We start from the raw sequence: 21,782 nt of genomic DNA on the forward strand, positions 1-21,782 counted from the left end.
CATATAGAATCGCTGATAGCCTATTTGTTTGTTTTCGGGTCATTATTATTCATTCCTTGTGCACAGGTGCAGATAGGCCTATTCTTTTCTGTCTCCCGATGTCTGCATGCTGCAAAGTTTGCTAACATTGAGCCATCAAGGAGTCGTCAACACAACATCTCACATGACTAAAGAACCTTTGAATCAAACTGATTCCAGCTGATATGCTCTCAGCATGCATGGCAACAGGCAGGCGCGTGCAAGTCGATACGCCGTATAGACGTGTTTGTTGCTGCGAGGCGCATCTGCCGGACGGATCGGCGCGCCCCTCCACGCCCCGCGGTGTGTGTGTGTGTGTGTGTGTGTGTGTGTGTGTGTGTGTGTGTGTGTGTGTGTGTGTGTGTGTGTGTGTGTGTGTGTGTGTGTGTGCGCGCGCGCGCGCGCGACAGGTGTTGGTGAGCAGAGCAGTGCCTCTTTTTCGGCTGACCCGCAGCACATATATGGCTGAGTGAGTCTTTGTGCAGATGCAAATTAGTTAAAAAGCGGTAGCCTATTCTTCAAGAGTGCGTTTTGTTATGGCAAGCCGCGCGTGCATTATAGGATAGTGGTGTGTGTACAACAAATTGCCAAAGCGCAAAGTGTATATAAGCATATATACACGGAGGAAAGAAAACTATTATGCTCTTTGGATATAGGGCATCTTTGTAGAAAATAACTTTAAGTAGGCCTAATACACAAGTCACAAATAAGTCACACATTTGTCTGCAACAATATGCTGTTGAAGTTAGTTGAGTGAAACACATAAATGATTTGTGGTGGTTTACTCTGGAGTTTGGACTGGCTGCATCACCTGCGGCCATTACGCACAGCAGGTGCTGACTTATCTCCAGGCATGAGTTTCTTTTGTCGACCCCTCGCCTCCCCCGAGTCCCCCCAGCGACAGATGGCGTATCTTCTGCAGGGTTGCTATGGAGAGTGATGCAGGCGTGGAGATAAGGACACGTCCAGCTGCCACGCGCCTCCACTGAGTGAGCTCTGGCTCGGTCTTTACGCATGCAAAGTAGCGGCGCGTGCCACTATCTAGAATCTGTTGCGTAAAAGTTGCCTATAGGCTGCCTATTCAACGTAATTGTGCCATACAGAGTTTCAACGTGAACACCGATGAACAACATCTTATGAAGAGCCTATAGGCTTGAAAAAACGTCCAATGGTGGAACCAAATAACAAAATAGCCTTCCCAAAATACTACTGCTTTTAGACGAATTAATTAATTTCCTAATAGCCTAGCACTTTTGCAGCTTATATATGCATTTGCTTTATGGATTTTGGGTTGGGTTTTTATGGGTTTTTAGTGAGTGTGTGAGTGGATGTGCGTTCTTTATTGTTTTTTTCTTCAACCTGAACATGCACAACCAAGATACATCTTTTAAACTATAAACATATGATATTTTGTATCAATACATTCGCCAATATAGGCCTATAGCCTATAAAGTCGAGTCCACTTTATCACGGAAAACACGTGTTATGTTCATGCATGCACGATTTAAGTGGGATTGCGATGAAAAACGAAATCTGTAAATTTCCCTCAAATCCACCGGGTCCATTTGGTTATGGCTATTCTCTTGGATTTAAATGAACACTATAGTGAACTTCACTGCATGTGCGCAGTGTGCCGTTTCTGTGGAATAATTAGGCAGTTTTGCAAATCTACGTAGACTTTGATGGCACGAGTCTAGGAGGCCAAGTGTCGGGATTAATTATTCCTGAAGTTGAGGGCATCAATTAAAGGTCACGGACTTTCAGAATCTTATCCATTCAGTCCAAACTGGCCCATCCTTCCTCGGACAGTTTCTCTATAGGCACGCGCCTGCCATGGGAGGTGTGGTGGGGGGAAGGGGGGTGACTTTTGTCCCTGAACAACAGCCAATCACAGAACGCGCGTGCCGGGTCTTCAGTATAAATACCGTGAGTCCCATTGGGGAGCATTCAGAGCTAACTGTGCTATATCTTCTGAATCACTGTCCTCCACATCTACTAAAACCAGTGAGATCAATCACTTGTTGGAATTATTTTGAAGATGCAGTCTCCTGCAGGGTCTCCTGGCAAAGCGCTGAAAGAAGCTCTCCTCTCTGCTCGGAGAGAGGAACAACTCACCATTGGTGTCTACGATAGTGCCACAATAATGCATGAGTAAGTACAATGCTAACATGTCTTATGCTATTGCTCAGCTCAGCTGGTAGCCTATATAGCCTACTTTTGCCCTGACCAAGAGCAGCCACTAACAGATGTATTTCTCCACAGTGATCCAGACAGCGTGTCTTTCTGCGTCCTGGCCATGGACGAAGGGTTCGAGTGTGACATCGCCCTCCAGATCCACTTCACCCTCATCCAGTCCTTCTGCTTCGAGAACGACATCAGCATCGTCAGAGTGAGCGACGTGCAGCGCCTGGTCGAGATCATTGGCGACAAGGACGAACTAGAAGACGCTCACTGTGTCCTCATCACGGTATGTCATTTGAACTCAAACATATAGCCTTATATCTGTTCTCTCTCACAAAGCATTATTGGACAATTCAGCATGCAGGCAGCAGCCTCTCTTTGGAAGTGTTTTGTTGCTAACCCGCTTTCCTCTTGTGCTTTAATTCAACAGAACCCAGCTGATGGTTCTTGGGAGGACCCAGCCATGGAGAAGCTGCACCTGTTCTGTGAGGAGATGAACGGTATGAACGACTGGGTGCCCGAGATCATCCTCCCCGAGTGCTGATCAGAGAGCTCAACACTCTCTTCGTTTAACAAAATGGAAATACTACTGAGCAGGATGACACTGTTTTCTACTCATCCCTGGATGGATGGATACTCCTGAGGAGGATTCATATCCATGGGCAGCCCGACCGACCGGCGCCGGCCCCGAGGAGGGCCGCCCCCGCTGGTCTTCGGACCCGTCGCCTCTTGTCCCGTCCATGCCAAGATGACTCTCATTCTTTATGTGAATGAGGTCAGGTATGCCACGAGAGCGACACATCGACCCTCATTCTTTGTGTGGATGAGGTTTGGAGAGAAAGGAGAAGTGACTTGTTCCACGTCCTGATGTGTCGTGCACGCACGCACACACAGAGCAGAACGTCACACGCATATCTGACGCACACGCAGCAGGAGAAAGAAGCGGTGCCGAGAAAGAGACATTCTTAAAAAGAGACTTTTTAAAATGTTCTCTCGCTGAGTAACAACGCAGCGAAATGTTTCCCACTTTCCAGAATTGTCTTAATTCTCTAAAGGTTTCACTTTAGAAATTTAATGATGACAAAATTATGAAAAACAAAAAGTACTTAATGATGGCTCTAAAGGTTTCACTTTAGAAGTTGTTTAGCTAATGATTACAAAAGTATGGGAAAAGAGGTTATCTTAAATATAACTTAATGCTCTAAAAGTTTAAATTCAGACATGGTAGTCTACTGAAGGCAGTTTTTAGAAACAGTTGAAAAGAAACAAATCATTATTTCAGTCATGTTTGTGTTGATTTCACAGGAAAATGAAGTTTTCATGTCAGATACATTAATGTCAATAAGAAATGTGTATTTCATCTGTTGTATGACCAAAAGCTACAATAAAAAACAAAACAATATTTCTGTCCCGGTGGTTCTGTGGATAATTGAAGTTGCACTGCAACACACATGAAGCAGACAACACCATCCAGTTCCTCACATTTTGCAACGTAGGGCACCATTCTATTTACATTCCAGTAACATTTTTTTGATTTACACTTAAACCGCATCCCTGGGCATGTTATAAGTGGACATTCAGCTGGAATAGGTGAACATTGGGCTGATCTATAAGCTGATCTATAAGCTCACAATGTGATGCTTTGTGGTCTGTTGTGAGCTGTTTGAAGAACAAAGTATATAGGGTTTATTAGGCAAGGCCAGTTTATTTACTGTAGCATAGGACCACAATGGAAACAAGTCCCCAGGACTTTTTTGTGTTATCCTTTTTATTTAGCCTAAATGTCTGACAAGAAATTAACTTTTCCAATCTGATAGCAGGTCAGTAATTCCAAAGTTGTTGAAGAGAAATAAGCAACCAGGTCTATGAAAACAATACAACTAAGGCATGTTAGAGCAGTGATTCTCAAACATCTTCATGTCAAGGACACCCAAATGCATAGGCCTATGTATTTGCCCACACTCCCCCTTCTGAAAATATTTTGTGCCAAACAAAGACAAGCCGATGAACAACATCTTATGAAGAGCCGATATGCTTGAAACATCACGTCCAATGGTGACACCAAATAACAAAATAGCCTTCCCAAAATACTACTGCTTTTAGACGAATTAATTAATTTCCTAATAGCCTAGCACTTTTGCAGCTTCTATAGGCATTTTCTTTATGGATTTTGGGTTGGGGTTTTATGGGTTTTTAGTGAGTGTGTGAGTGGATGTGCGTTCTATATTGTTTTTTCTTCAACCTGAACATGCACAACCAAGATACATCTTTTAAACTATAAACATATGATATTTTGTATCAATACATTCGCCAATATAGGCCTATAGCCTATAAAGTCGAGTCCACTTTATCACGGCAAACGCATGTTATGTTCATGCATGCACGATTTAAGTGGGATTGCGATGAAAAACAAAATCTGTAAATTTCCCTCAAATCCACCGGGTCCATTTGGTTATGGCTATTCTCTTGGATTTAAATGAACACTAGTGAACTTCACTGCATTAGGCAGTTTTGCAAATCTACGTAGACTTTGATGGCACGAGTCTAGGAGGCCAAGTGTCGGGATTAATTATTCCTGAAGTTGAGGGCATCAATTAAAGGTCACAGACTTTCAGAATCTTATCCATTCAGTCCAAACTGGCCCATCCTTCCTCGGAAAGTTTCTCTATAGGCACGCGCCTGCCATGGGAGGTGTGGTGGGGGGAAGGGGGCTGACTTTTGTCCCTGAACAACAGCCAATCACAGAACGCGCGTGCCAGGTCTTCAGTATAAATACTGTGAGTCCCATTTGAGAGCATTCAGAGCAAACTGTGCTATATCTTCTGAATCACTATCCTCCACATCTACTAAAACCAGTGAGATCAATCACTTGTTGGAATTATTTTGAAGATGCAGTCTCCTGCAGGGTCTCCTGGCAAAGCGCTGAAAGAAGCTCTCCTCTCTGCTCGGAGAGAGGAACAACTCACCATTGGAGTCTACGAAAGTGCCACAATAATGAATGAGTAAGTGCAATGCTAACATGTCTTATGCTATTGCTCAGCTCAGCTGGTAGCCTATACTTTTGCCCTGAACAAGAGCAGCCACTAACAGATGTATTTCTCCACAGTGATCCAGACAGCGTGTCTTTCTGCGTCCTGGCCATGGACGAAGGGTTCGAGTGTGACATCGCCCTCCAGATCCACTTCACCCTCATCCAGTCCTTCTGCTTCGAGAACGACATCAGCATCGTCAGAGTGAGCGACTTGCAGCGCCTGGTCGAGATCATTGGCGACAAGGACAAACTAGAAGACGCTCACTGTGTCCTCATCACGGTATGTCATTTGAACTCAAACATATAGCCTTATATCTGTTCTCTCTCACAAAGCATTATTGGACAATTAAGCATGCAGGCAGCAGCCTCTCTTTGGAAGTGTTTTGTTGCTAACCCGCTTTCCTCTTGTGCTTTAATTCAACAGAAGCCAGCTGATGGTTCTTGGGAGGACCCAGCCATGGAGAAGCTGCACCTGTTCTGTGAGGAGATGAACGGTATGAACGACTGGGTGCCCGAGATCATCCTCCCCGAGTGCTGATCAGAGAGCTCAACACTATCTTCGTTTAACAAAATGGAAATACTACTGAGCAGGATGACACTGTTTTCTACTCATCCCTGGATGGATGGATACTCCTGAGGAGGATTCATATCCATGGGCAGCCCGACCGACCGGCGCCGGCCCCGAGGAGGGCCGCCCCCGCTGGTCTTCGGACCCGTCGCCTCTTGTCCCGTCCATGCCAAGATGACTCTCATTCTTTATGTGAATGAGGTCAGGTATGCCACGAGAGCGACACATCGACCCTCATTCTTTGTGTGGATGAGGTTTGGAGAGAAAGGAGAAGTGACTTGTTCCACGTCCTGATGTGTCGTGCACGCACGCACACACAGAGCAGAACGTCACACGCATATCTGACGCACACGCAGCAGGAGAAAGAAGCGGTGCCGAGAAAGAGACATTCTTAAAAAGAGACTTTTTAAAATGTTCTCTCGCTGAGTAACAACGCAGCGAAATGTTTCCCACTTTCCAGAATTGTCTTAATTCTCTAAAGGTTTCACTTTAGAAATGTAATGATGACAAAATTATGAAAAACAAAAAGTACTTAATGATGGCTCTAAAGGTTTCACTTTAGAAGTTGTTTAGCTAATGATTACAAAAGTATGGGAAAAGAGGTTATCTTAAATATAACTTAAGTTTAAATTTAGACATGGTAGTCTACTGAAGGCAGTTTTTAGAAACAGTTCGAAAAGAAAAAAAAAAAAACATTATTTCAGTCATGTTTGTGTTGATTTCACAGGAAAATTAAGTTTTCACGTCAGATACATTAATGTCAATAAGAAATGTGTATTTCATCTGTTGTATGACCAAAAGCTACAATAAAAAAGAAAACGAAACAATATTTCTGATCCGGTGGTTCTGTGGATAATTGAAGTTGCACTGCAACACACATGAAGCAGACAACACCATCCAGTTCCTCACACTTTGCAACATAGGGCACCATTCTATTTACATTCCAGGTAGGTGAACATTGCGCTGATCTATAAGCTGATCTATAAGCTCACAATGTGATGCTTTGTGGTCTGTTGTGAGCTGTTTGAAGAACAAAGTATATAGGGTTTAATAGGCAAGGCCAGTTTATTTACTGTAGCATAGGACCACAATGGAAACAAGTCCCCAGGACTTTTTTGTGTTATTCTTTTTATTTAGCCTAAATGTCTGACAAGAAATTAACTTTTCCAATCTGATAGCAGGTCAGTAATTCCAAAGTTGTTGAAGAGAAATAAGCAACCATAGGTCTATGAAAACAATACAACTAAGGCATGTTAGAGCAGTGATTCTCAAACATCTTCATGTCAAGGACACCCAAATGCATAGGCCTATGTATTTGCCCACACTCCCCCATCTGAAAATATTTTGTGCCAGGCACCCCATACAAGATATGCGTTGTAAAATGTTTAAAAAACTTTCCATATTTTTCGTTTACTTAAAGATTCATTGAAAATTGCACATGTAGGCTATTTTTAAATAGCTAATGTTCATAGGGTTAAAGTGGTTGAACTGGAGCGACTTTACATGGAAACAAGTCTTATGAGCTGACTGGCCACACTGGCCCTGAATGATGTCAAAGGTCCCATCACCTTTGTTCCTTAATGTGGATTTAAGAACAGCCAGAAAGGCAACATCTGAGGATCTCAGCGAGAGAGTTATCAAATAAAATCAATACAAACCAATTAAAAAATCAATTAAAAGTTAACCAATACAAAGATGCAAGAATCAATGAACTGATTGATGCTCTCATTTTTCAAGACGGTTAAATCCCTTGCAGCTGTATCTGATGGCACTGGCAGTAATGAGAATTCTTTACCAATGACTGAGCAGAATCAAAATCAGCAGGTTTACAGGTCGTTATTGTGCGAGCTTCAAAAAGAGATTGAAAAACAGGAACATTTTAGAGTGGGGCAAAAAGGAGAAAAGAAAGAAAATTATATTTTCACAGAGCAAAGAATTTGATGAATCCCTGCGTGTATGGAGAACAGCACATACAGTATTATATACGTATGTTGTTATGAATGTGAATTTAGTTAACCCTCTAAACAAGGACGGTGAGTGATGTTGAGTCACGTGCACGCAGAACAAGATCACCCCAGGCAGTATCACAACGACAACTTCTGAAGTTTATTTTATATACAGTATTGGACAGACCATGCAGAAGATATAAGACGAGGACAAGAACAGAATATATATAAGTCTCGGGGGTAGAGTGGCCGGTAGAACATCCGGATGGGTTCCCAGTTCGATCCCCCCAGAGTTTAGTGTCCTTGATCAAGACGCTCCCGGTGTGCAGGTTGGTGCCTTGCATGGTTTCCTCCGCCATCGGTGTATGAATGGGTGAATGTCACCCTGGGCAAGACCTACGCTGAAAAGACTATCATTTTTATGGGCGGAAGTTGCAGGATTTTAGCGGATTCTGCCTTACGTTGTGACCAGGCTTTTCTTTTCGCAGATAAGTAAGCCTGGGACCGAGGCTAGGTGAATGTAAAACATATATCCAAAGCTCTTTACAATCAATGTAAAGAGCTTTGGATAAAAAACACTATATAAATGCACCATTATTTATATATATATATATATATATATATATATATATATATATATATATATATATATATAAACATATCTTACTGCCCTTTGGGATAATTAAGGTCATCTGAATCTGAATGTGGATGTAAATCCAGCAGTCATGCTGGCCTGCAACATGTTGTAAGTCACTCCTAAGGCATTATGGACTGATGTAAGAGTCAACAGCTGCTATAGACTGCCATGACCCCTCACTGTGACCCTCCACTTATCAACCAACCCCACACACACACACACACACACACACACACACACACACACACACACACACACACACACACACACACACCCACACCCACACCCACACACGCGCGCATAGAGATGAGATAGGGAAATCCCTGCCTTGCCATTCACTATCTACACATAAAAGAATATCTTAAAGCCTTCTATTACGTTTGATTCAATGTTTTGCATTTGTATATAAATGATTAACATCATTCTTTTTTCATATTCAATGACTTAACTAACTAACGATGTTTACTACTTTGATGTTTACTACTAAACATCACATTACCATGATGGTAGGTTTTTTTGGTGTCAATTTGTGCATTCGTGATTTGTACTAATTTGTATATGGGCCCGAGAGTAGCTGTCCAGTGACCACAGGCAGACAGACAGACAGGACAAGTTCGAAAACATTATCTTCAACTGCCATCGTTTAGGCCTGGCGGAGATAAAAATCTGTAGACGTGTGCTTAGAAATAATATAAACTAAGCCATCAAAACACCAAAAATATCTGTCTTTACGATTGTTGGTCAATCGGTGAGATTTTGCATGTTTTGGGGTATGATTCATAGGACTATGTAGGTCAGGGGTGCCCAGAAGGTAGATCGCGATCTACCAGTAGATCACAAGGCTTTGCAGGTAGATCACATGACATGCAGGTAGATCACATGACATGCAGGTAGATCACATGACATGCCCCAAAATATATATCATTAAAAATAGGTATATTTTGCTACTTGAATTAAGGTGAGCTCAAACACACAATGCAATAATTTGCTTTCAATAGTTCTGCACACAAACATAGCATTACAAATATACAAATAACTACGAATTCCATTTTCTTCTCTCTATTTCCCATTCCAAGTGTGTTTGTCTTATAGTATGTAAGGCCTGTGCTGCTAATTTCAGCAATGGGATAATACTTTTTTGGGTGGGTAGATCTTGTTGAGCTGGTCATTTTGATAGTAGCCCTCAAGTCGAAAAAGTGTGGGCATGCCCACACTTTTTCGACTTGAGGGCTTTCGACTTGAGTGACTTTGTTGACTACCTACATCAGGGGTGCACCCCTGATGTAGGTAGTCAACAAAGTCACTTTGGTAACAATTGTAATTATAATCATTTGCTGGTGGTTTAAATGGCTGGAGTCTAATTAACCCCCCAAGCATAAAAGATGTCAGTAAATTTGCATTATTAAAGGAGGGATAAAGAACAATGATCTGCAGCCTTGGTATTGTGTAGTAGACAGAACTTTGTGAATGAACTGTGAAGTGTCTGAAGTCAGCTGCAGCCTCTCTCACCCATGCATACAACTCGCCTTACATTCTTTTAGGGCGGTGGTTCCCAAACTGTGGTGCGTGCACCCCTTGTGGTGCGCGAACATCCTCTAGGTCTAGGGGGGTGTGCACGAAAAGGGTAATGGCGGTTTCATAGTGTTATTTTTTTTTTAAAGATATTTTTTTTGCGGCTTACGCCTTTTATTGGTTTTTGAAGGGACAGACAGTAGGCTGACAGGAAACGGGAGAGAGATGGGGGAAGACATGCAGTAAAGGCCGTGTCGGGCTCGGGAGTCGAACCCGCGGCACACTGCGACTGGATTACCAGTCGGGTGCCCAGACGGTTACGCCACCGCCTGGGCTTCATAGTGTTATTTAACACAAACTGCAAAATCCGGTAAAACACTGTTGAAGGAGATGTATAGAGCAGCTGTGGGAGTATACAGCAGCTGCGTGTCTCTCAGTACAGTGACATTCTGTGATTATTTGCCATAATCATATTAAAAAAGATATAATTTTCGGACAAATACTATGAGACTGAGCGTTGGGGGGTGCGTCAGCTAGGTCAGGAGGTAACAGGGGGTGCACGGGCAAAAATATTTGGGTACTGCTGTTTTAGGGACATTGTTGTACTGACTTACATTCCTCCCATATCCCCTTACCCTAACCTTAACCATACCAAATTTAACCCTAACCCTTACCTTATCCTTATATAGCGGATACTTTCCTACCCGTAACCGTTAATTAAACCATTTGAAACTGCAGTCAAATCAAATTGGTGACACCAGTTGTGACCCCAACCCACTGGTTTGATGTGGGCCTAAGTCAGGCATACAGTAAACACTGCCTGGCAACCCGAACCACAGGCCCTCATCCATCTGCTGTCCCCATTAATGAGATGAGGGCCAGAGAGTGCAGAGGGGAGGTGGGGAGGAGCAGGTTAAATGCAAGGAGAAAGGGCCCTGTGCCTGGCACAAGTCAGCTTTCATTCATCCATTCAAAGACATCGTTCACCAACAGCCCACCCCTACCCCGCCATATACTCTACTCCGCCGACCCCCCCATTGAAGTACCAGCACAATGAGTGTTCCTGCAGGATCAAAACACATTAAGGCCTCCAAAGACTACAGAGCCAATGCATGAGTCGAGCTTATACCGACCGGTCGCATATTTATTCGACATTTCCCATTTTACTTACATGACAAATGAATGACAACGACGGCGGTCTCCTGTGAATAGCTGTGCATTTGGAAACACATTGTCTCTCAATTTCTGCCATAAACTGTAAATCGATGTCCTTTTTGGAGCCGCCTTCTCAGTTGACTCGAAAGGCTATAAACTTCCTGGTCATGCATTTATTCATCGCCTGAATTTCTGAAGAATTCTACCCATTCAAACCGTGACCACTTGAACCCAAGTGTCCCTATTCTGGGGTGAATTTTAGGCAAAAGTAGCGGATCTACAAACTCGCAATTCGTTGCAACGCAAGGCCTTGTGAGTTTATAGCCTATTTTCAGCGAAGAGATTTGATGTAGAGGACAATATTAGAGGATCTAAATTAGTATAGGGCAATAAAGTATATAGGGTTTAGTGTAAATTGTTTTCTTACTTGTAAATTTGTTTTCTTACTTGCCTGCAACAGCACAGCTACTGTACTTACATGACAAATGACTGACAACGACTGTTAGTCTCCTATGAATAGCTGTGCAATAAATTGTAAATGGATTGCCTCTCAATTTCGGCCATAAATTGTAAATTGTCCTTTTGGGGCAGCCTTTTCAGTTGACTTGGAAGGCTAATTTTTCTGGTCATGCATTTAGCATATTCATCACTCTACCTAGCTTGATCACTTGAACCCTAGTGTCCCTATTCTGGGGTTAACAGTAGGCAATAGGCAGATCTACACAATGCGTTGCAACACAATTGATTGAAAAAAAAACGAGAACACATAACACCAGTTTTAGCTGAACTTCACTGGCTCCCTGTCACTTTTAGAATAGATTTTAAGATTCTTTTATTTACCTATAAATCCCTGCACGGCCTGGCCCCCTCTTATTTAACGGAACTTCTGGTCCCTTACACCCCACAAAGGGCACTGAGGTCAACAGACAAGCTGCTCATGGAAGCTCACAAAATGAACCTCAGGAGTAGGGGCGACCGTGCCTTTGCCTCTGCTGCTCCTAGTCTTTTAAATCACTTCTTAAAACACATTTTTATTCTTTGGCTTTTCGCCACCTATCGCACCTAATGTTTGTTTTGTTTTATTGCACTTTCGTTATTGTGGCATTAATTACTGATGTTTTTGTTTTTGTTTTTGTTGTTGTGATATAAATTGTTGATGTTTTTGTCTCACCCTGTGATTGTTTTAAATGTGCTCTATAAATAAAGTTTGATTTGATTTGATTTGATTTGATTGATTGATTGAAATATAACAGTTTGCAGAATTGACGTACAAATAGACACTTCTATATACCGGTAGTCAAAGAACAGAACAGGAATTCATCATAAAGGAGGTAAAAAGGAAAAAGAAACATATACAGTGAGGGGAAAAAAGGGTGGGCGGTGGGGGGGGATTCAGATTTTACGGGGGCCAGTTTCGAATTGCAGCCGTCCGTATGTGCCCTTTGAGAGCGGTTTTGAAGGAGTCAAGGGATTCCTATGTCTTAATGACTGTTGGTAGGGCGTTCCACATTTTGGTGGCATAGGAGCGGAAAGAATGTAGTCCCTTGTTTGTGCCGAATCTGGGTTGTACATGGTTTGTTGCACTCCCTCTGGTGTTGTGGGTGTGGTTTTCGTTAACATTAAGGAAGTATCTAGACAGGTACATGGGTATCTTGGTGGTGTATCGAATCTTGTGGACCAGACACATTGCAAGATGCTGTACTCTGTCGTTGACCCTAAGCCATTCCAGCCTGTCAAAGTGGGCAGGGGTGAGGTGGGTTCGGGGGGTGAGGCCAAGTAGGAGCCTGACCAGTTTGTTTTGGGAAGTTGGACATAGGAGGGGTTATCTTATCACCCCTCAAAAATAGCTGTGCATGTTCAGGTTGAAGAAAAAACAATAAAGAACGCACATCCACTCACACACTCACTAAAAAGTAAAACCCCAACCCAAAATCCATAAAGAAAATGCCTATAGAAGCTGCAAAAGTGCTAGGCTATTAGGAAATGAATTAATTCGTCTAAAAGCAGTAGTATAGTATTTTGGGAAGGCTATTTTGTTATTTGGTTCCACCATTGGACGTGATGTTTCAAGCATATCGGTTCTTCATAAGATGTTATTCATCGGCTTGTCTTTGTCTGGCACAAAATATTTTCAGATGGGGGAGTGTGGGCAAATACATAGGCCTATGCATTTGGGTGTCCTTGACATGAAGATGTTTGAGAATCACTGCTCTAACATGCCTTAGTTGTATTGTTTTCATAGACCTGGTTGCTTATTTCTCTTCAACAACTTTGGAATTACTGACCTGCTATCAGATTGGAAAAGTTAATTTCTTGTCAGACATTTAGGCTAAATAAAAAGAATAACACAAAAAAGTCCTGGGGACTTGTTTCCATTGTGGTCCTATGCTACAGTAAATAAACTGGCCTTGCCTATTAAACCCTATATACTTTGTTCTTCAAACAGCTCACAACAGACCACAAAGCATCACATTGTGAGCTTATAGATCAGCCCAATGTTCACCTATTTCAGCTGAATGTCCACTTATAACATGCCCAGGGATGCGGTTTAAGTGTAAATCAACAATATGTTACTGGAATGTAAATAGAATGGTGCCCTAAGTTGCAAAGTGTGAGGAACTGGATGGTGTTGTCTGCTTCATGTGTGTTGCAGTGCAACTTCAATTATCCACAGAACCACCGGGACAGAAATATTGTTTTGTTTTGTTTTTTATTGTAGCTTTTGGTCATACAACAGATGAAATACACATTTCTTATTGACATTAATGTATCTGACATGAAACCTTAATTTTCCTGTGAAATCAACACAAACATTTTCAACTGTTTCTAAAAACTGACTTCAGATGACTACCATGTCTGAATTTAAACTTTTAGAGCATTAAGTTATATTTAGGATAACCTCTTTTCCCATACTTTTGTAATCATTAGCTAAACAACTTCTAAAGTGAAACCTTTAGAGCCATCATTAAGTACTTTTTGTTTTTCATAATTTTGTCATCATTAAATTTCTAAAGTGAAACCTTTAGAGAATTAAGACAATTCTGGAAAGTGGGAAACATTTCGCTGCGTTGTTACTCAGCGAGAGAACATTTTAAAAAGTCTCTTTTTAAGAATGTCTCTTTCTCGGCACCGCTTCTTTCTCCTGCTGCGCGTGCGTCAGATATGCGTGTGACGTTCTGCTCTGTGTGTGCGTGCGTGCACGACACATCAGGACGTGGAACAAGTCACTTCTCCTTTCTCTCCAAACCTCATCCACACAAAGAATGAGGGTCGATGTGTCGCTCTCGTGGCATACCTGACCTCATTCACATAAAGAATGAGAGTCATCTTGGCATGGACGGGACAAGAGGCGACGGGTCCGAAGACCAGCGGGGGCGGCCCTCCTCGGGGCCGGCGCCGGTCGGTCGGGCTGCCCATGGATATGAATCCTCCTCAGGAGTATCCATCCATCCAGGGATGAGTAACAAACAGTGTCATCCTGCTCAGTAGTATTTCCATTTTGTTAAACGAAGAGAGTGTTGAGCTCTCTGATCAGCACTCGGGGAGGATGATCTCGGGCACCCAGTCGTTCATACCGTTCATCTCCTCACAGAACAGGTGCAGCTTCTCCATGGCTGGGTCCTCCCAAGAACCGTCAGCTGGGTTCTGTTGAATTAAAGCACAAGAGGAAAGCGGGTTAGCAACAAAACACTTCCAAAGAGAGGCTGCTGCCTGCATGCTTAATTGTCCAATAATGCTTTGTGAGAGAGAACAGATATAAGGCTATATGTTTCAGTTCAAATGACATACCGTGATGAGGACACAGTGAGCGTCTTCTAGTTCGTCCTTGTCGCCAATGATCTCGACCAGGCGCTGCACGTCGCTCACTCTGACAATGCTGATGTCGTTCTCGAAGCAGAAGGACTGGATGAGGGTGAAGTGGATCTGGAGGGCGTTGTCACACTCGAACCCTTCGTCCATGGCCAGGACGCAGAAAGACACACTGTCTGGATCACTGTGGAGAAATACATCTGTTAGTGGCTGCTCTTGTTCAGGGCAAAAGTAGGCTACCAGCTGAGCTGAGCAATAGCATAAGACATGTTAGCATTGCACTTACTCAATCATTATTGTGGCACTTTCGTAGACTCCAATGGTGAGTTGTTCCTCTCTCCGAGCAGAGAGGAGAGCTTCTTTCAGCGCTTTGCCAGGAGACCCTGCAGGAGACTGCATCTTCAAAATAATTCCAACAAGTGATTGATCTCACTGGTTTTAGTAGATGTGGAGGATAGTGATTCAGAAGATATAGCACAGTTTGCTCTGAATGCTCTCCAATGGGACCCAGCGGTATTTATACTGAAGACCTGGCACGCGCGTTCTGTGATTGGCTGTTGTTCAGGGACAAAAGTCAGCCCCCTTCCCCCCACCACACCTCCCATGGCAGGCGCGTGCCTATAGAGAAACTTTCCGAGGAAGGATGGGCCAGTTTGGACTGAATGGATAAGATTCTGAAAGTCTGTGACCTTTAATTGATGCCCTCAACTTCAGGAATAATTAATCCCGACACTTGGCCTCCTAGACTCGTGCCATCAAAGTCTACGTAGATTTGCAAAACTGCCTAATTATTCCACAGAAACGGCACACTCATGCACACATGCAGTGAAGTTCACTAGTGTTCATTTTGTGCATTCGTGATTTGTGTAATTTGTATATGGGCCTGAGAGTAGCTGTCCAGTGACCACAGGCAGACAGACAGACACAACAGGACAAGTTCGAAAACATTATCTTCAACTGCCATCGTTTATGCCTGGCGGAGATAAAAATCTGTACTTAGACGTGTGCTTAGAAATAATATAAACTAAGCCATCAAAACACCAAAAATATCTGTCTTTACGATTGTTTGTCAATCGGTGAGATTTTGCATGTTTTGGGGTATGATTAATAGGACTATGTAGGTCCGGGGTGCCCAAAAGGTAGATCATGATCTACCAGTAGATCACAAAGGCTGTGCAGGTAGATCACATGGCAAGGTCCTACAAATATATTTAATTTAAATATAAAAATAACTGTTTTGCATGTGCCACTTGAATTAAGGTGACTTGATTGACTGACATCTATAAGGGCCTGTCAGCTCAAACCCACAGTGCAATACTTTGTTTTCTAGAGTGTTGTACACAAACGTCAGTAGCATTACAAAGTTATAATACAAAAAAAAACCCTACCAATTAAAAATGTCCCTCTATTTCCCATTCCAAGTGTGCGTCTCATGTCTTACTGTATGTAACTATTCCAAAGCACCTCAGGTACATTTTTAAACAAATGTCAGCAATCATGGGATCAACATTTTTTTGGTGGGTAGATCTCATTGAGCTGGTAATTTTGAAAGTAGCCCTCAAGTCGAAAAAGTGTGGGCACCCCTGATGTAGGTAGTCAACAAAGTCACTTTGTCACTGGTAACAATTGTCTAATTAACCCCCCAAGCATAAAAGATGTCAGTAAATTTGCATTAAAAGGAGGGATTAAATAACAATGATCTGCAGCCTTGGCATTGTGTAGTAGACAGAACTTTGTGAATGAACTGGTAGTGTCTGAAGTCAGCTGCAGCCTCTCTCACCCATGCATACAACTTAAGCCTTACATTCTTTTAGGGCGGTGGTTCCCAAACTGTGGTGCGTGCCGTGCACCCCTTGTGGGGTGGGGTCTAGGGGGACCTAGAGGTCCCCCTAGACCTCTAGGTCTAGGGGGACGTGCACGAAAAGGGTAATGGCGGTTTCATAGTGTTATTTAACACAAACTGCAAAATCCGGTAAAACACTGTTGTAAGGAGATGTATAGAGCAGCTGTGGGAGTATACAGCAGCTGCATGTCTCTCAGTACAGTGACATTCTGTGATTATTTGCCATAATCATATTAAAAAATATATAATTTTCGGACAAATACTATGAGACTGAGCGTTGGGGGGTGCGTCAGCTAGGTCAGGAGGTAACAGGGGGTGCACGGGCAAAAATATTTGGGGACTGCTGTTTGAGGGACATTGTTGTACTGACTTACATTCCTCCCATATCCCCTTACCCTAACCTTAACCATACCAAATTTAACCCTAACCCTTACCTTATCCTTATATAGCGGATACTTTCCTACCCGTAACCGTTAATTAAACCATTTGAAACTGCAGTCAAATCAAATTGGTGACACCAGTTGTGACCCCAACCCACTGGTTTGATGTGGGCCTAAGTCAGGCATACAGTAAACACTGCCTGGCAGCCCGAACCACAGGCCCTCATCCATCTGCTGTCCCCATTAATGAGATGAGGGCCAGAGAGTGCAGAGGGGAGGTGGGGAGGAGCAGGTTAAATGCAAGGAGAAAGGGCCCTGTGCCTGGCACAAGTCAGCTTTCATTCATCCATTCAAAGACATCGTTCACCAACAGCCCACCCCTACCCCGCCATATACTCTACTCCGCCGACCCCCCCATTGAAGTACCAGCACAATGAGTGTTCCTGCAGGATCAAAACACATTAAGGCCTCCAAAGACTACAGAGCCAATGCATGAGCCGAGCTTATACCGACCGGTCGCATATTTATTCGACATTTCCCATTTTACTTACATGACAAATGAATGACAACGACGGCGGTCTCCTGTGAATAGCTGTGCATTTGGAAACACATTGTCTCTCAATTTCTGCCATAAACTGTAAATCGATGTCCTTTTTGGAGCCGCCTTCTCAGTTGACTCGAAAGGCTATAAACTTCCTGGTCATGCATTTATTCATCGCCTGAATTTCTGAAGAATTCTACCCATTCAAACCGTGACCACTTGAACCCAAGTGTCCCTATTCTGGGGTGAATTTTAGGCAAAAGTAGCGGATCTACAAACTCGCAATTCGTTGCAACGCAAGGCCTTGTGAGTTTATAGCCTATTTTCAGCGAAGAGATTTGATGTAGAGGACAATATTAGAGGATCTAAATTAGTATAGGGCAATAAAGTATATAGGGTTTAGTGTAAATTGTTTTCTTACTTGTAAATTTGTTTTCTTACTTGCCTGCAACAGCACAGCTACTGTACTTACATGACAAATGACTGACAACGACTGTTAGTCTCCTATGAATAGCTGTGCAATAAATTGTAAATGGATTGCCTCTCAATTTCGGCCATAAATTATAAATTGTCCTTTTGGGGCAGCCTTTTCAGTTGACTTGGAAGGCTAATTTTTCTGGTCATGCATTTAGCATATTCATCACTCTACCTAGCTTGATCACTTGAACCCTAGTGTCCCTATTCTGGGGTTAACAGTAGGCAATAGGCAGATCTACACAATGCGTTGCAACACAATTGATTGAAAAAAAAACGAGAACACATAACACCAGTTTTAGCTGAACTTCACTGGCTCCCTGTCACTTTTAAAATAGATTTTAAGATTCTTTTATTTACCTATAAATCCCTGCACGGCCTGGCCTCCTCTTATTTAACAGAACTTCTGGTCCCTTACACCCCACAAAGGGCACTGAGGTCAACAGACAAGCTGCTCATGGAAGCTCACAAAATGAACCTCAGGAGTAGGGGCGACCGTGCCTTTGCCTCTGCTGCTCCTAGTCTTTTAAATCACTTCTTAAAACACATTTTTATTCTTTGGCTTTTCGCCACCTATCGCACCTAATGTTTGTTTTGTTTTATTGCACTTTCGTTATTGTGGCATTAATTACTGATGTTTTTGTTTTTGTTGTTGTGGTATAAATTGTTGATGTTTTTGTCTCACCCTGTACAGCACTTTGGTCAATTTCGATTGTTTTAAATGTGCTCTATGAATATAGTTTGATTTGATTTGATTTGATTTGATTGATTGATTGAAATATAACAGTTTGCAGAATTGACGTACAAATAGACACTTCTATATACCGGTAGTCAAAGAACAGAACAGGAATTCATCATAAAGGAGGTAAAAAGGGCCCAGGCGGTGGCGTAACCGTCTGGGCACCCAACTGGTAATCCAGTCGCAGTGTGCCGCGGGTTCGGCTCCCGAGCCCGACACGGCCTTTACTGCATGTCTTCCCCCATCTCTCTCCCGTTTCCTGTCAGCCTACTGTCTGTCCCTTCAAAAACCAATAAAAGGCGTAAGCCGCAAAAAAATATATTAAAAAAAATAAAAAAATAAACATTTACAGTGAGGGGAAAAAAGGGTGGGCGGTGGGGGGGATTCAGATTTTACGGGGGCCAGTTTCGAATTGCAGCCGTCCGTATGTGCCCTTTGAGATCGGTTTTGAAGGAGTCAAGGGATTCGCATGTCTTAATGACTGTTGGTAGGGCGTTCCACATTTTGGTGGCATAGGAGCGGAAAGAATGTAGTCCCTTGTTTGTGCCGAATCTGGGTTGTACATGGTTTGTTGCACTCCCTCTGGTGTTGTGGGTGTGGACTTTGTTAACATTAAGGAAGTATCTAGACAGGTACATGGGTATCTTGGTGGTGTATCGAATCTTGTGGACCAGACACATTGCAAGATGCTGTACTCTGTCGTTGACCCTAAGCCATTCCAGCCTGTCAAAGTGGGCAGGGGTGAGGTGGGTTCGGGGGGTGAGGCCAAGTAGGAGCCTGACCAGTTTGTTTTGGGAAGTCTGGAGCCTAGTTTTAAGGGCCTTTGAGGTGCTGTGGTACCAGGAGGTGCATGCATAGTCAAAGAAACCTTGTACGAGGGCTCCTGTTAAGGTCTTCAAGGTGTTTTTGTTGACCAGTGAGGAGATCCTGTAAAGGAATCTTGTTCTTTGGAAACAAACAAACAAACAAACAAACAAACATTACTGCATCAAAAGTAATCAACAAACTATCCTATGAAAACTGGTCAATCATTGGCCAAATTGTCAAATGTACAGGTATGAAGGGGGAAAAATCACACCCGTGTGAAGTGAGGGCGATCATATCATCGTACATCATCATACATCATCTCATTCCGGCCAATCAGAATTTGCATCCTCACCTTCGTCATCAATGTTTGTGTTATGCAATGTAATTGTTTACACGAACACTCAAAATTGTCCATTCATCGTCAATGGGATTTAATGTTTGTGTAGGACAAAGTTTGTGCGCACACATACACACACATACTGTACATACACAGCAAAAGCTGAACATAGGAGGGGTTATCTTATCACCCCTCAAAAATAGCTGTGCATGTTCAGGTTGAAGAAAAAACAATAAAGAACGCACATCCACTCACACACTCACTAAAAAGTAAAACCCCAACCCAAAATCCATAAAGAAAATGCCTATAGAAGCTGCAAAAGTGCTAGGCTATTAGGAAATGAATTAATTCGTCTAAAAGCAGTAGTATTTTGGGAAGGCTATTTTGTTATTTGGTTCCACCATTGGACGTGATGTTTCAAGCATATCGGTTCTTCATAAGATGTTGTTCATCGGCTTGTCTTTGTCTGGCACAAAATATTTTCAGATGGGGGAGTGTGGGCAAATACATAGGCCTATGCATTTGGGTGTCCTTGACATGAAGATGTTTGAGAATCACTGCTCTAACATGCCTTAGTTGTATTGTTTTCATAGACCTGGTTGCTTATTTCTCTTCAACAACTTTGGAATTACTGACCTGCTATCAGATTGGAAAAGTTAATTTCTTGTCAGACATTTAGGCTAAATAAAAAGGACAACACAAAAAAGTCCCGGGGACTTGTTTCCATTGTGGTCCTATGCTACAGTAAATAAACTGACCTTGCCTATTAAACCCTATATACTTTGTTCTTCAAACAGCTCACAACAGACCACAAAGCATCACATTGTGAGCTTATAGATCAGCTTATAGATCAGCCCAATGTTCACCTATTTCAGCTGAATGTCCACTTATAACATGCCCAGGGATGCGGTTTAAGTGTAAATCAACAATATGTTACTGGAATGCAAATAGAATGGTGCCCTAAGTGTGAGGAACTGGATGGTGTTGTCTGCTTCATGTGTGTTGCAGTGCAACTTCAATTATCCACAGAACCACCGGGACAGAAATATTGTTTCATTTTCTTTTTTATTGTAGCTTTTGGTCATACAACAGATGAAATACACATTTCTTATTGACATTAATGTATCTGACGTGAAAACTTAATTTCCCTGTGAAATCAACACAAACATGACTGAAATAATGATGTTTCTTTTCAACTGTTTCTAAAAACTGACTTCAGTAGACTACCATGTCTAAATTTAAACTTTTAGAGCATTAAGTTATATTTAAGATAACCTATTTTCCCATACTTTTGTAATCATTAGCTAAACAACTTCTAAAGTGAAACCTTTAGAGAATTAAGACAATTCTGGAAAGTGGGAAACATTTCGCTGCGTTGTTACTCAGCGAGAGAACATTTTAAAAAGTCTCTTTTTAAGAATGTCTCTTTCTCGGCACCGCTTCTTTCTCCTGCTGCGTGTGCGTCAGATATGCGTGTGACGTTCTGCTCTGTGTGTGCGTGCGTGCACGACACATCAGGACGTGGAACAAGTCACTTCTCCTTTCTCTCCAAACCTCATCCACACAAAGAATGAGGGTCGATGTGTCGCTCTCGTGGCATACCTGACCTCATTCACATAAAGAATGAGAGACATCTTGGCATGGACGGGACAAGAGGCGACGGGTCCGAAGACCAGCGGGGGCGGCCCTCCTCGGGGCCGGCGCCGGTCGGTCGGGCTGCCCATGGATATGAATCCTCCTCAGGAGTATCCATCCATCCAGGGATGAGTAGAAAACAGTGTCATCCTGCTCAGTAGTATTTCC

General features: G+C 42.7%; 4 protein-coding genes across 4 annotated transcripts in view; 3 read left to right on the forward strand and 1 right to left on the reverse strand.

Moving 5' to 3' along the window:
- Positions 1-21,782, forward strand: part of LOC306940117 (serine/threonine-protein kinase NIM1-like) — an 805,056-nt gene that overhangs the window by 19,185 nt on the left and 764,089 nt on the right. The gene's annotated exons all lie outside the window — the stretch shown is intronic.
- Positions 2,057-2,743, forward strand: LOC306939470 (growth arrest and DNA damage-inducible protein GADD45 gamma-like; the record flags this gene model as incomplete). The annotated part of the gene is made up of 3 exons (XM_079524058.1): positions 2,057-2,169; positions 2,281-2,485; positions 2,630-2,743. 3 exons carry the CDS (start codon positions 2,057-2,059, stop codon positions 2,741-2,743), a joined length of 432 nt encoding a protein of 143 aa, XP_079380184.1.
- LOC306939471 (growth arrest and DNA damage-inducible protein GADD45 gamma-like) lies at positions 2,858-5,768 on the forward strand (the record flags this gene model as incomplete). Its single annotated transcript, XM_079524059.1, has 4 exons — positions 2,858-2,974; positions 5,089-5,201; positions 5,306-5,510; positions 5,655-5,768. 4 exons carry the CDS (start codon positions 2,858-2,860, stop codon positions 5,766-5,768), a joined length of 549 nt encoding a protein of 182 aa, XP_079380185.1.
- LOC306939472 (growth arrest and DNA damage-inducible protein GADD45 gamma-like) lies at positions 14,580-21,703 on the reverse strand (the record flags this gene model as incomplete). The annotated part of the gene is made up of 4 exons (XM_079524060.1): positions 14,580-14,693; positions 14,838-15,042; positions 15,145-15,257; positions 21,587-21,703. The coding sequence occupies 4 exons, from the start codon at positions 21,701-21,703 to the stop codon at positions 14,580-14,582; spliced, it is 549 nt and encodes a 182-aa protein (XP_079380186.1).

This window comes from Electrona antarctica (genome assembly GCF_951216825.1).
Source record: "Electrona antarctica genome assembly, chromosome: 16".
NCBI lineage: Eukaryota > Metazoa > Chordata > Actinopteri > Myctophiformes > Myctophidae > Electrona > Electrona antarctica.